At 39.8% G+C, this 12,893-nt stretch overlaps 1 protein-coding gene across 12 annotated transcripts in view; it reads right to left on the bottom strand.

Annotated features, from left to right (window-relative positions):
• Window positions 1–12,893, bottom strand: part of ankrd26 (ankyrin repeat domain containing 26) — a 161,001-nt gene that overhangs the window by 119,197 nt on the left and 28,911 nt on the right. For 11 of the 12 annotated variants that reach the window (XR_011953372.1, XM_072551517.1, XM_072551521.1 and 8 more), the window contains 2 exons: window positions 4,416–4,452; window positions 2,260–2,329 (listed from right to left, as the gene is read on the bottom strand). Coding sequence is in view for 11 of the 12 variants with exons in the window: in XM_072551517.1 (XP_072407618.1) it covers window positions 2,260–2,329; window positions 4,416–4,452 (107 nt within the window). In the remaining variant the exon portion in view is untranslated. The remainder of the gene's footprint in view (window positions 1–2,259; window positions 2,330–4,415; window positions 4,453–12,893) is intronic. The other variant, XM_072551519.1, reaches the window with a different exon arrangement.

A 12,893-nucleotide genomic window follows, 5' to 3' on the forward strand; every position in this document is an offset into this window, starting at 1 on the left:
TATTTTCACCGAATAGTCTCTCAGAAATATTCTCAGAGACAATTTGAGTACAGTCAACACAAATTCCCAAAAAATAAAAATTGCAGGACAAACAAATGTCCCTGAACAAGAAAGGAGATAGAAATTAAGATATATATCAATGCGCTTATGAAAGCTATCGTGTAAAACCTACAACAGGGAACCAAAAGGAATAGTGAAGGTTCAGAGGGATGGCAAAAAAACAAACTTTTAAAGAAGCAAAGAGGAGTTATGAAGAAAGACTGCATCCAACAGTCTTGTAGCAGTATTTCGCAAAAAGTGGTGTTGGGCTATGAAAGTCATCTAATGTTGAAACTCTGCACCTAATCTAAGTATTTTTTAAAAAAGGCACAGAGATAAGAATTATGATACTAATTGTTGATACATATGTATGTGCTACTCAGTTGCCAATAAGGATGATGCTTCACACAGAGGGATGGTTCAGACAGTGACATTCCAGAGAAAGCTAGAGTTTCCAAAAAAGAAGTGTAATGTTCTAATGATGCCATTATTCATCATGGTCATCGAACTAGCACACACTGTAGCTTTTCCAGGTAACGTATACTTTTTTTTCGCTTTTCCAATGTAATTTCTATGTAATGCCCTAGCTTTGTGAATATGCCTTATTTGCTCGTCAGCTAGAACAAATGTTCAATGTATTAAAAAGATATGAATGTATCTCTTGTAAGCTTACCCCATATACATACCAATACAATCAAAAGTTTTTCCAATCAAGGAGCACATTATATGGTCCATGCGAACAACTTGCAAACAATTGGCTGTTGCGTTGTCTGATTGCATAAAACTGGTCAATTTTATTAAAGCAAATACAATGAACAGGTGAAAATTCAAAGCACAGTGCACAGAGATGGATGCTGAACACACAAACCTTTTGCTAGAGTTGAAATGGGGTAGTTGTTGTTTGGCAAGGTATTATTTTGAATCTTTAAAATAAAAGAAATTCTATGATTCTTGACTTGAAAGAAATCTAAGATAACTGTTACTCGATAATACAGATAGTTTTCAAAATTGGGATACATGGCAGTCACACTTGGGCTTCTAAGTGAACAGGATTAGCAGATGCAAGGTCCATTGATTTCATCCTTGTGTCTTGCAGCCAAAATAGAAACTTTCAAAAATAAACTGGATGCTTAGAATAAAAAAAAGGATTGATGAAGGAATATTTGATTTAGATTAGATTAGATTACTTACAGTGTGGAAACAGGCCCTTTGGCCCAACAAGTCCACACCGCCCCGCCGAAGCGTAACCCACCCATACCCCTACCCTTACATCTATATCTACCCCTTACCTAACACTATGGGCAATTTAGCATGGCCAATTCACCTGACCTGCACATCTTTGGACTGTGGGAGGAAACCGGAGCACCCGGAGGAAACCCATGCAGACACGGGGAGAACATGCAAACTCCACACAGAGAGTCGCCTGAGGCGGGAATTGAACCCGGGTCTCTGGCGCTGTGAGGCAGCAGTGCTAACCACTGTGCCACCATGCCGCCCACCATTTGTTTTAATGCTTTGTAGACATACAAGAGAACATGGAATATGACAATCATTGTATTGCTAAATTCATTTCAGAACAACCAGATAAGCTCAAGGACAAATTTAATGAATATTTTCCACCTGAAGACAATCCGCAGATCAGATTTTTGCAGACAACAGATTCGTTCATTCACTCTGGCAGTGAAATAATTAAGCTGGAACTTTCATTCTCAGAGGAAGACTGTCTCATTGAATTAATACCCTGTCCAACATTGAATGAATCATTCAACAGACTTCCTTAAAGTGATAACAGAATATGAACTACTTTCTGAAACGGCTATTAAGAAATGAATAGCCTTTTCTTACCTATATCTTGGTGAACAAACCTTTTCTGCATTTGCACTATTCAAAGGAAGGAAAAATACCATTTGGTACAGCTTCTCCACTTTGCCAACTTTTGATTTCTGCAATTTCATCACCTACGTTTATTTTGTTTGTCTCTCTTTTTTTGCAATATATAGTTTTTGGATAGGCTACAGCATCCATCCCATCACCTTTAAGTGTTAGCTATATACCTTTGCATGATCAGCAATAAGAATGTACATTCCAAAAAAGGCATTTCATGGTCTTACAATTATTGTCAGTCATGTGCTAGGCATGAGCCATTAATACCCAAGGAAGAGATAATGCAATATTTACTACAATCCTGTTTAAATTCAAAATATTGACAAAATAAAGTACCTTGGAGTTAAATTGCAGTTCCTCATCTTCATTTGAAGATAGCCATGAGTCACCTGCACCTTTTGAGGCCCTAAAATCAAAATGTGTAAAAATAATCTTAAAAGGAAAATTGAGTTATAATAATACACCAATTTTTAAAATGTTAAAAATCTAAACAGAAGATTAATATTCCTCAAGTGTTGCTGAAAGACAAGCTGTCAAACTTTTCATCTTGTACTCATCAGGACAAAATACTAAAATGTCAAACAATCATTATTTATTTTATTGAAGAGCTCCCTGCATATGAACATACGTCACTTCTCAAGTGTAAATGAGCCATGTTACAATGATTAGCCTAAATCGATTACTAGTGTTACTGTTAGAACACTCAATTGTTCATCAAATGTTGCCCAATCTCAATAATATTGAACAGTAAACTTTTTTTTAAAAGATTTTGCAAGCACTAGTTAGTTAAGTACATAATGTATATTTTGCCTAATTCAGACAGTTGGAAGAACAAGTTGAGAGATTTGATCAGCCAACCACTGGGGCATGTTAATAATATGCAATTCCAGGTGTAGGAAACTCTTTGCTGAATCATTGGTGGTGTAATCATTCAATCAGTTGAGCTTGTAATTAGGATAATTTACAGTTGCCAGAAGCAATGCTTTTTCATATGCAGGAATTCTGTTTGTGAAAACAAAAATGATTTTTTCAAGTCTTGAACATTTTTAAAAATTATCCAGAGTACACAAATCCTACAGCTCTGTTCCTTTGTCCATGGCAATACCTCAATCAATTGAAGTGACTTCCCAAATAAGCAGCACTCTTTCTCACCAGTAATACAAATTGCAATCATTTGAAATTTGGCATTTTTGCATTTATCTAGTTTTTTTTTCATTGATTCATAGCATGTGGCCTTCACTGGTCAGCCAGCCTTTAGTCCCCAATCCCTAGTTGTTCGAGAAAGTGGTGAGTTGCCTTTTCCAAATGCTGCAGTGCATGCACTGTAGGTAGACCCATAATGACATTAGGGAGGGAATTCCAGGAATTTGACCCAGGTGACAGTGAAGGAATGGCAATACATTTCCAAGTGAGGATGGTGATGATTTAGAGGGGAACTTACATGTGGTGGTGTTCCCATGTATCTGCTGTTCTTGTGTTTCTCAATGAAAGACCTCTTAAATCTGGAAGGCATAATCTAAGGAACTCTCTTGAATTCCTGCAGTGCATTTTATATATAGTACATATCGCTGTTACTTAGCATTTGTGGTGGAGAGTGGTTATTGTGGATGTGATGTCAATGTTTCATCCTGGATTGTATCAAGCTTCTTGAGTGCTGTTGGAGCTGCACTTATCAAGGCAAGTGGGAATTATTCCATTATAATCCTGACCTGTGTCTCATAGACAGTGAACAGGCTTTGGGGAGTCAGGAGGTGAATTACTTGCTGCAGTATTCCTGGTCTTGTGGCCACTTCAGTCCAATTAAGTTTCTAGTTAATGGGAACCACAGGATGTTGATGATGAGGAACTTAGGGATGGCAACACCATTGAATATCAAGGGTGATGAGATTGTTTTCTACTGGAGATGGCCAATGCCTGTCATTTGTATGATGTGTGTCTATCTTATTTATCACATGTCAGCTCAAGCCTTGTCATTATTCAGAACTTCAACTTTAAGGGCATTTAAACAGTCATTGGATAAACATATGGATGATAATGGAATCGTGTAGGTTAGATGGGTTTCACATTGGTTTCACAGGTCGGCGCAACATCGAAAGCCAAATACAATGTTCTTGTTCTATGTTGCATTTGAACATTGACTGCTTCATTATCTGAGGAGTCATGAATGATGCTGAACATCATTCAGTGAACATCCCCAGTTCTGAACTTATGATGGAGGGAAGGTTGATGATAAAGAAGCTGAAGATGGTTGGCCTAGGATACTAGAGTGCTGAAAAAGCACAGGTCAGGCAGCATCCGAGGAGCAGGAAAATTGACGTTTCGGGCAAAAGCCCTTTGGCCTAGGATACTACCCTGTCGAGGTGTCCTAGAGACGATATGATTGACCTACCATAGTCATCTTCCTATGTGCCAGGTATCCAGATGAAAGGCTTTGATACCATACATCCCTTTACAGCAATATTCAAGTTTTATACTACCAATTGACTTCTTACCTACTGACTGATTCGGTCTGAGATGCATCATCTGTTACTGCAAAACAAAATTAATAACTTACACATGGCTATAAATACCTAAGTTCATAATTCATTAGTTTTAGTACAACTTTTAATTTTATATTTGCCATTTTTAAAACGTAAGATAATTGAAAACACCTGGTTTCAGAATCTGGTAAGCAGATGTAAAGTAACAGCAAATTAAAAGGTGGCCTATGTTTATTCTATAGGTTATAGTGTGGAGTTCTAAAAACCAACGGTCGACCCTGCTGAGATTCTTGATGGAGCTGGTTGTCAACGGCTGTTTCAATGAATTTAAATTACTCATATCATTCCAAAGTCAAAGGGAAAGTTGGGAATTGGCGATAATTAGTTTAAGTCTCAATATGGATAATCAATGGCATATCACATTGCTGTACGGTTAGACGGCATCGTTTTTTTTTGATTTTGGGTGTGTGAGAGATTTCTCAGAAAATGAAACTTGAGGTCTAGGTCTAGGTCTAGAATAGCTTGCCAGAGCAAATCCACCAGTGACTGGAACCAGTAGAAGGGTGCTTTCTGGGATTGTGGCGGTTTTAGATCTGAAGTCACCACAAATGAAATGAGGTCCATGCTTTAGATGGAGAGTAAATAATCCTGAAATATGAAGGAAAATTGGCATGTTCTGCTTGCTGAACAGCAGTGAAAGAACCTCAAGAAGGTGCATAACTCAGAACAGCAGGAACAGTCAAAAGAATTAAAGTAAATTCCTGGAAGCTGAGTCATATCTTGATTTGGTTTCTGGACAAAAGAAGAAATGCTCAAGATTTGTATAAGGGAACACTTGGGTGGAAATGAAAGTATCCAAGTAAAACTGCTGTCGCGATCTTCGGATTTAATGTTTACGTTGACAAAATAGTACACTAATTTGTTGTACTTACTTTAACATGTGTACAACAAACATTTAAACATTACAGTTTGCCTTTTTAAAGTTAATAATTGAGGTGAATTTCCTTTTAAAAGAAACTAATTTGTAATCATAAAATAAGGAACTTCATTTATTAAAAATTTAGACTTGGTTTTCTTTATTGTTTTCATGTTGATTTTTTTTCAAATTCAACAACTTAAGGCTACTGCCCTACAGGAACAATTCCATTTAAAAGCTTGACTCTACTCAGGTTTGTTCACATTGGAATGCTTCTATAGAACAAAGAAAATTAGGCCCACCAAGCCTGTGCCGATCCAGATCCTCTATCTAAACCTGTCACCTATTTTTTTTAAGGGTTTGTATCCCTCTGCTCCCTGCCCATTCACGTATCTGTCTAGATACATCTTAAACGATGCTATCACGCCTGCCTCTACCACCTCCACTGACAACGTATTCCAGGCACCCATCAAAACCCTCTGCATAAAGAACTTTCCACACCTATCTCCCAGAAACTTTTCCCCTCTGTCTTTGAACTTGAGACCCCGAGTAACTGAGTCCCTCACTCCGGGAAAAAAGCTTCTTGCTATCTATTCTGTCTATACCCCTCATGATTTTGTAGACCTCAATCAAGTTCCCCCTCAACATCTGTCTTTCTAATGAAAATAATCTTAATCTATTCAACCTCTCTTCATAGCTAGCACTCTCCACACCAGGCAACATCCTGGTTAACGTCCCCTGCACCCTGTCCAAAGTATCCACATCCTTTTGTAATGTGACGACCAGAACTGTATGCAGTATTCCAAATGTGGTTGAACCAAAGTCTTATACAACTATAAGATGACTTGCCAACTCTTGTACTCAATACACTGACCAATGAAGGAAAACATCCCACATGCCTTCTTGACCACTCTAATGCGACTTTCAGGTTACAATGGACCTGAACACTCAGATCTCTCTGTACATAAACTTTCCCCAGGACTTTTCCAAGTGTCATATAGGTCACTCTTGAATTGGATCTTCCAAATGCATCAACTCGCATTTGCCTGGATTGAACTCCACCTAGTATTTCTCCATCAATTCTCCAATCTCTCCCTGTTCTGTTGTATTCTCTGACAGTCCCCTTCACTATCTGCTACTCCATCAATCTTGGTCTCATCTGCAAACTTGCTTATCAGACCACTTATGCCTTCCTTCAGATCATTTATGTATATCACAAACAGCAGTGGTCTCAACACGGATCCCTGTGGAACACCACTGGTCACAGTTCTCCACTTTGAGAAACTCCCTTCCACTGCTACACTCTGTCTCCTGTTGCCCAGCTATCTAGCTAGTACACCCTGGACACCATGCGACTTTACTTTCTCCATCAGCCTACCACAGGGAACTTCATGAAACACCTTACTGAAGTCTATATAATATATATATATAAAATATATGACATCTACAGTCCTTCCCTCAATGAACTTTGTCACTCCCTCAAAGAATTCTATTAAGTTAGTAAGACATGACCTTCCCTGCATACAACCATGTTGTCTATCACTGACGAGCCCATTTTCTTCCAAATGGGAATAGATCCTATCCCTTACAAATCTTCTCCAGCATCTTCTCTACCACTGATGTCAGGCTCACCGGCCTGGATTATTTCCGCTACCCTTCTTATATCCCAACACAAAATGACTCACTCTTTGTACAAACCCCAATTATTAGACAGAGGCAGTCTCTAGAACAAATTTTGCTGCACACTAAACTTCGAAAAGATAAGGTATATACTTCAATTGCTCATATATTTCAATGAACGACATGTAAATACATGTTACTTATTCAACAAAGGGAAAACACACCGTGGAAGTATTGGAGTTGATCCTGTCGGCAATTTAACTTCATTCCTCATTTTTTTTCAACATTCATGTATCAATTATATTTTTATGCAAGTAAACAGGAGACTAAAGTAGATCCTCTTACAGGTCGTCCTGCTATGACGTAACAGTTGTGTTCCTTTGCAACTTTGTGCTAAAGAAAATTGTGCTATGGAAAACCACTTCAGAAAATTGCACTGTAGAAGATCGCTAATAGAAAAAAATTCGCTATACCTGTTCAGTACAAAATTTGCACTATCCAAACTACGTCCACAATTTGTTAATCGCGTTATAGCCAATTTGTGCTGATGAATCATGTATTATACCAGAACAACCTGTATATGTTTGTAACGGATGGCCTCCAGCACCCACAAAGAAGTACTTCAGAATTTTCAAACACTCACTATTGAAGAGATGATTTTTGGGAATAAAGTAGCTACTCATAAACCCTACTTAATTCTCTTCCATTGAAATCCAGAATTTGATATGTTAGAGTTTTCTTCCTGATGTAAAACCCGGGGGGAAAAAATTGAAAGCCAAGAATTGTTGAAGGATTACTATCCTTTTTAAATGTTATCTGATATTCATTGTAAATGCTATTTGCACAGATGTTGGTACAAACAGTTAGTTACATACAAGTTGAAGTCAGGGGACTGTGTATGAATGGAGATACAGCCAGGAATGAGTTAACTGATTGGACTGTGAAATAGTGACCGGTTGTTGATGACAAAGACCTCCTGCATGCCAAGATAGTGTTGTCAAACAGAGACACATAAGGGCTGCAAGTACATTGTTCTTTGAAAATTGCATCACAGGTAAACAGGGAGATTAAGATGTTTATTTACTATGCTTGCCTTCATTGCTCAGATCATTGAGTACAGGGGTTGCAATTTTATGTTGAGGTTTTACAAGATGTTGCTGAGGCTACTTCTGCCATACTGTGCACAGTTCTGGTTGCCCTGCTATTGGAAAGATATTATTAAACTGGACAGAGTTCAGAAAAGACAATGGCACTTCTAAAAGGGAGAGGAACAGACAAAGGCAGCAAATGGTCTGTGCAGGGGATAGCGAGAGAGCGAGAGTGAGCCTTTACTGTTGAATTGATGGATCGCTGGACATCGGCGTGCACCTGGGAAAGCAGCGAAATTCACAACCAATCTTGGTGGAACCTGTTTGGGAGAGGTCATCGCATAAAGACAGATAAGCGAATAGTTTTAAGTGTGGCCTTGGGGCTTTGCTGCAAGTCTGCAGTAGACAGGGTTCTTTCTTGATTATATGTTTTAATTGAGATATGTCTCTGATTAAACTTAAAAATATAAGCCATAAGTATTAAGTTAGCCTGGAGCAGTGTTTTGTGTCTTAGAGAAATAAGACGGTGCTATTTTCAGGGTCTGCAGATTGGAAGCAGCAAAAATGGCCCTTAGTAGAGTGATATACTCTTCTTATTGGATGTGGGAGTTGAGGGAGAGTTTACGTGTTACTGAGGATTATACCTGCAATAAATGCTGTTGGTTGCAAATCCTATCAGATTGAATGGATCGGTTGGAGCGACAGTTACAGGCAATGAGGAACTTACAAGAGCAAGGGGGTGCGATAGATGTCAGTTATAGGAAGGGAGAAAAGTCGCAGATACAGTCACACGGATGGGTTAACTCCAGGAAAGGTAAGGGGGTAGGCAGGTAGTGCAGAAGTCTTTTGTGGCTATCCCCATGTCAGGGGCGATGGATCCTCAGAGGAATGTAGCATAAACAGCCAAGTTTCTGGCATTGAGACTGGCTCTATGGCAATGAGGGATACGTCGGGTTTCAAGAGATCAATTGTGTTAGATTAGATTAGATTACATTACATTACAGTGTAGAAACAGGCCCTTCGGCCCAACAAGTCCACACTGACCCGCCGAAGCGCAACCCACCTATATCCCTACATTTACCCCTTACCTAATACTACGGGCAATTTAGCATGACCAATTCACCTGACCTACACATCTTTGGACTGTGGGAGGAAACCGGAGCACCCAGAGGAAACCCACACAGACACAGGGAGAATGTGAAAACTCCACACAGTCAGTCGCCTGAGGCGGGGGGACTCTCTAGTCCGAGGCACTGACGGACGCTTCCATTATACACAATGGAACCAACGACATAGGAAGGGAAAAGGTTGAGATTCTGAAGGGAGACTGTATAGAGTCAGACAGGAATTTAAAGAGGAGCTAAACAAGGGTAGTAATATCTGGATTACTCCTGGTGCTATGAGCTAGTGAGGGTAGGAAAAGGAGGATAGAGCAGATGAATGCATGATGAGGAACTGATGTATGGGAGAAGGATTCACATTGAAGCTGGTGTATGGGACAAGGCATGCTGAGGAACTGGTGTGTGGGAGTTCTCGTGCGTGCCTCTGTTTGGCTTGTCTGTATAGGGTCTTTCAAGTTCGTTAAAACAGCAGCTAATGAACTTGAAAGACCCGATACAGACAACAAGCAAACCAATTACTGTGCAAGAACTTTAACAAACACTACATTGGACAAACAGGCAAAAAACTAGCCACCAGGATGCATGAACAATAACTAGCCACAAAATGGCATGACCCCCTCTCACTAGTATCCTTACATACAGATAAAGAAGGACACACTTCGACTGGGACAACACATCCATCCTAGAACAAGCCAAACAGAAACACGCACGAGAATTCCTAGAAGCATGGCATTCCAACTGGAACTCTATCAACAAACACATCGAGGTAAACCTCATCTACCACCAGCTGAGAAAAAGAACAGGAAATGACATCACCAACCCAAAGAAACCCAAACATATAAATAGAAAGCAGGAATTATCAGCAGTGCTTTGCCCGAAGGCCCACTGAAGATGTTACCTAGTAGAGTGATGAAACATCTGGAAATGATCCTTCCAGCTCTGCAAGCAAACATACATTCAGAAGCCAGGGAAGTGATTGCTGGGCCCTTTGCTGAGATATTTGTATCATCGATAGTCACAGGTAAGGTGCCAGAAGACTGGAGGTTGGCTAACATGGTGCCACTACCTAAGAAAGGTGGTAAGGAAAGACCAGTAAGCCTGATATTGATGGTGGGCAAGTTGTGGAGGGAATTATGAGGAACAGGATGTACATGTATTTGGAAAGGAAAGGATTGATTAGGGATAGTCAACATGGTTTTGTGCGTGGGAAATTATGTCTCACAAACTTGATTGAGTTTTTTTGAAGTAACAAAGACGATTGATGAGGGCAGTGCAGTAGATGTGATCTATATGGACTTCAGTAAGGCATTCGACAAGGTTTCCTATGGAAGACTGATTAGCAAGGTTAGATCTCATGGAATACAGGGAGTACTGGCCATTTTGATACAGAACTGGCTCAAAGGTAGAAGACAGAGGGTGGTGGAGGACGGCTGTTTTTAAAACTGGAGACCTGTGACCAGTGGAGTGCCACAAGGATCAGTGCTGGATGCACTATATTTAGTCATTTATATAAATGATTTGGATGTGAGCATAAGAGGTATAGTTAGTAAGTTTGCAGACAATATCAAAATTGGAGGTGTAGTGGACAGCAAAGAAGGTTACCTCTGATTATAACGGGATCTTGATCAGATGAGCCAATGGGCTGAGGAGTGGCAGATGGAGTTGAATTTAGATAAATGCAAGGAGCTGCATTTTGGGAGAGCAAATCTTAGCAGGACTTATACACTTAATGGCAAGGTCCTAGGGAGTGTTGCTGAACAACGAGACCTTCAAGTACAGGTTCATCGCTCCTTGAAAGTAGAGTTACAGGTAGATAGGATAGTGAAGGTGGCATTTGGTACGCTTTCCTCTACTGGAGAGAGTATTGAGAACAGGGGTTGGGAGGTCATCCTGTCGGAAGGATGTTGTGAAACTTAAAAGGGGTCAGAAAAGATTTACAAGGGTCTTGCCAGGGTTGGAGGATTTGAGCTACAGGGAGATGCTTAATATGCTGTGGTTGTTTTCCTTGGAGTGTCGAAGACTGAGGGGTGACCTTAGAGGTTTATAAAATCATGAGGATAAGCTAAATAGATTAGGTATTTTCCCGGAATTGGGGGAGTCCAGAACTAGAAGGCATCATCTAGGGTGAGGGGAAAAAGATATAAAAGAGACCTAAGGGGCAACTTTTTCACGCAGAGGGTGCTGCATGTGTGGAATAGTCTGCCAGGGGAAGTGGTGGAGTAGTACAATTGCAACATGTAAAAAGCATCTTAATGAGTGTATGAATAGGAAGGGTTTGACGGGATAGAGGCTGGGTACTGGCAGGTGGGACTAGATTGGGTTGGGATATCTGGTTGGCATGGATGAGTTGGACCGAAGGGTCTGTTTCTGTGCTGTACATCTCTATAACTCTACTTACAAGGATGTCACCAGAACTAGAGGGTTTAAGGAGGCTGGATGGCAGGTTGAGGTGATGGCCTGATAAAGGTTTATAAAATCATGAGGGGTATAGATAGAGAAATAGCAAAGATCTTTCCCTCGGAAAGTCCTGAGGGAGAGTTCAAAATTAGGGCGTATATTTTTAAGGTGAGCGAACAAACATTTAAAAAAGAGTCTTGAACTTTGTTCACACAGAGGGTAGTTCATATGTGGAATGAACTGTCAGAGGAAGTGATAGATGCAAGTATAATTAAAACATCTAAAAGACAATTAGACAGGTACATGAATAGGAAAGGTTTAGAGGAGATATTGGTAAAGGCAGGAAAGTGGGACTAGTTTAGGAAACTTTGTCAGCATGGGTGAGTTACAGCAAAGGATTTGTTTCAGTGCTGTATGATTCTATAACTGAGAGACTGGGTAGCAGGTAGCTGAACAGCGAGGATGGCCATGTGAATGCTCAGATCAGATACCAAATGGTAAAGAGTCATTTTTGCAAAAGGCAGTAGAAAAGATGTTATCTATGCCTTCTGCAAACAATTACCCGGTGAAGGAAGATCAAGATGTAGCGATCAGGTCAGCAAAAGGATCAAATCTGGACGGGGACTACTGACCTGCCTTTCTAATCTTACCCTGTACCAAAACACCTTTTTGAAAGGCAGAGGGAGAGGGAGAGGGAGAGGGAGAAAGTATTAATTAATATCTATAATTTAACAATATACTACATTGGTTGCAATGTTTTAATATGTTCCTTGGCCATATTTGCTTTTAACAAATATACACAAAACACTAAAAAGTTCGATTAAAAGTTCAACCTAAAAATTTTAGACTATGGTCGCTTTTACCTCATAATAGTCATTTATACTTAAGATCACGTTTATTCTCTCCTCCACACACTGCAAATTAGAGGTGTTAAGTCTGATGTTAAAAGAAATTGTCAAAGAATATGGGCAGCACAATTCCTCATATCTAATTTATTTGAAAAGGTGACTGCAATCCATCTTCTTGATTTGCTACAGTTCATACGCTTGAAGGTACATTTACAATCTTGTCAGATGAGAGTTTCAGGATTTTGATCTAACAATGATAAAGGAGCTTCCATATCTTTTCAAGTTGGGACTGAGAGAGCACAACTTGGAAGAGAACATGCTATTGGTGGCATTTCCCTGCGCTGCTGCCCTCGTTCTTTCAAATGGTAGAAGTCCCAACTTTGGAAAGTAACTTTAAAGAAGAGTTGGATGTTGCAGCTCATCCTGAAAATCTGCAAGTTTTGACTGAAGTACCAACTATCCCAGCTACTTAAAAGCGGCAGTGTTGAGTTTCTCAAGTG

This window comes from Chiloscyllium punctatum, chromosome 32 (genome assembly GCF_047496795.1).
Source record: "Chiloscyllium punctatum isolate Juve2018m chromosome 32, sChiPun1.3, whole genome shotgun sequence".
NCBI lineage: Eukaryota > Metazoa > Chordata > Chondrichthyes > Orectolobiformes > Hemiscylliidae > Chiloscyllium > Chiloscyllium punctatum.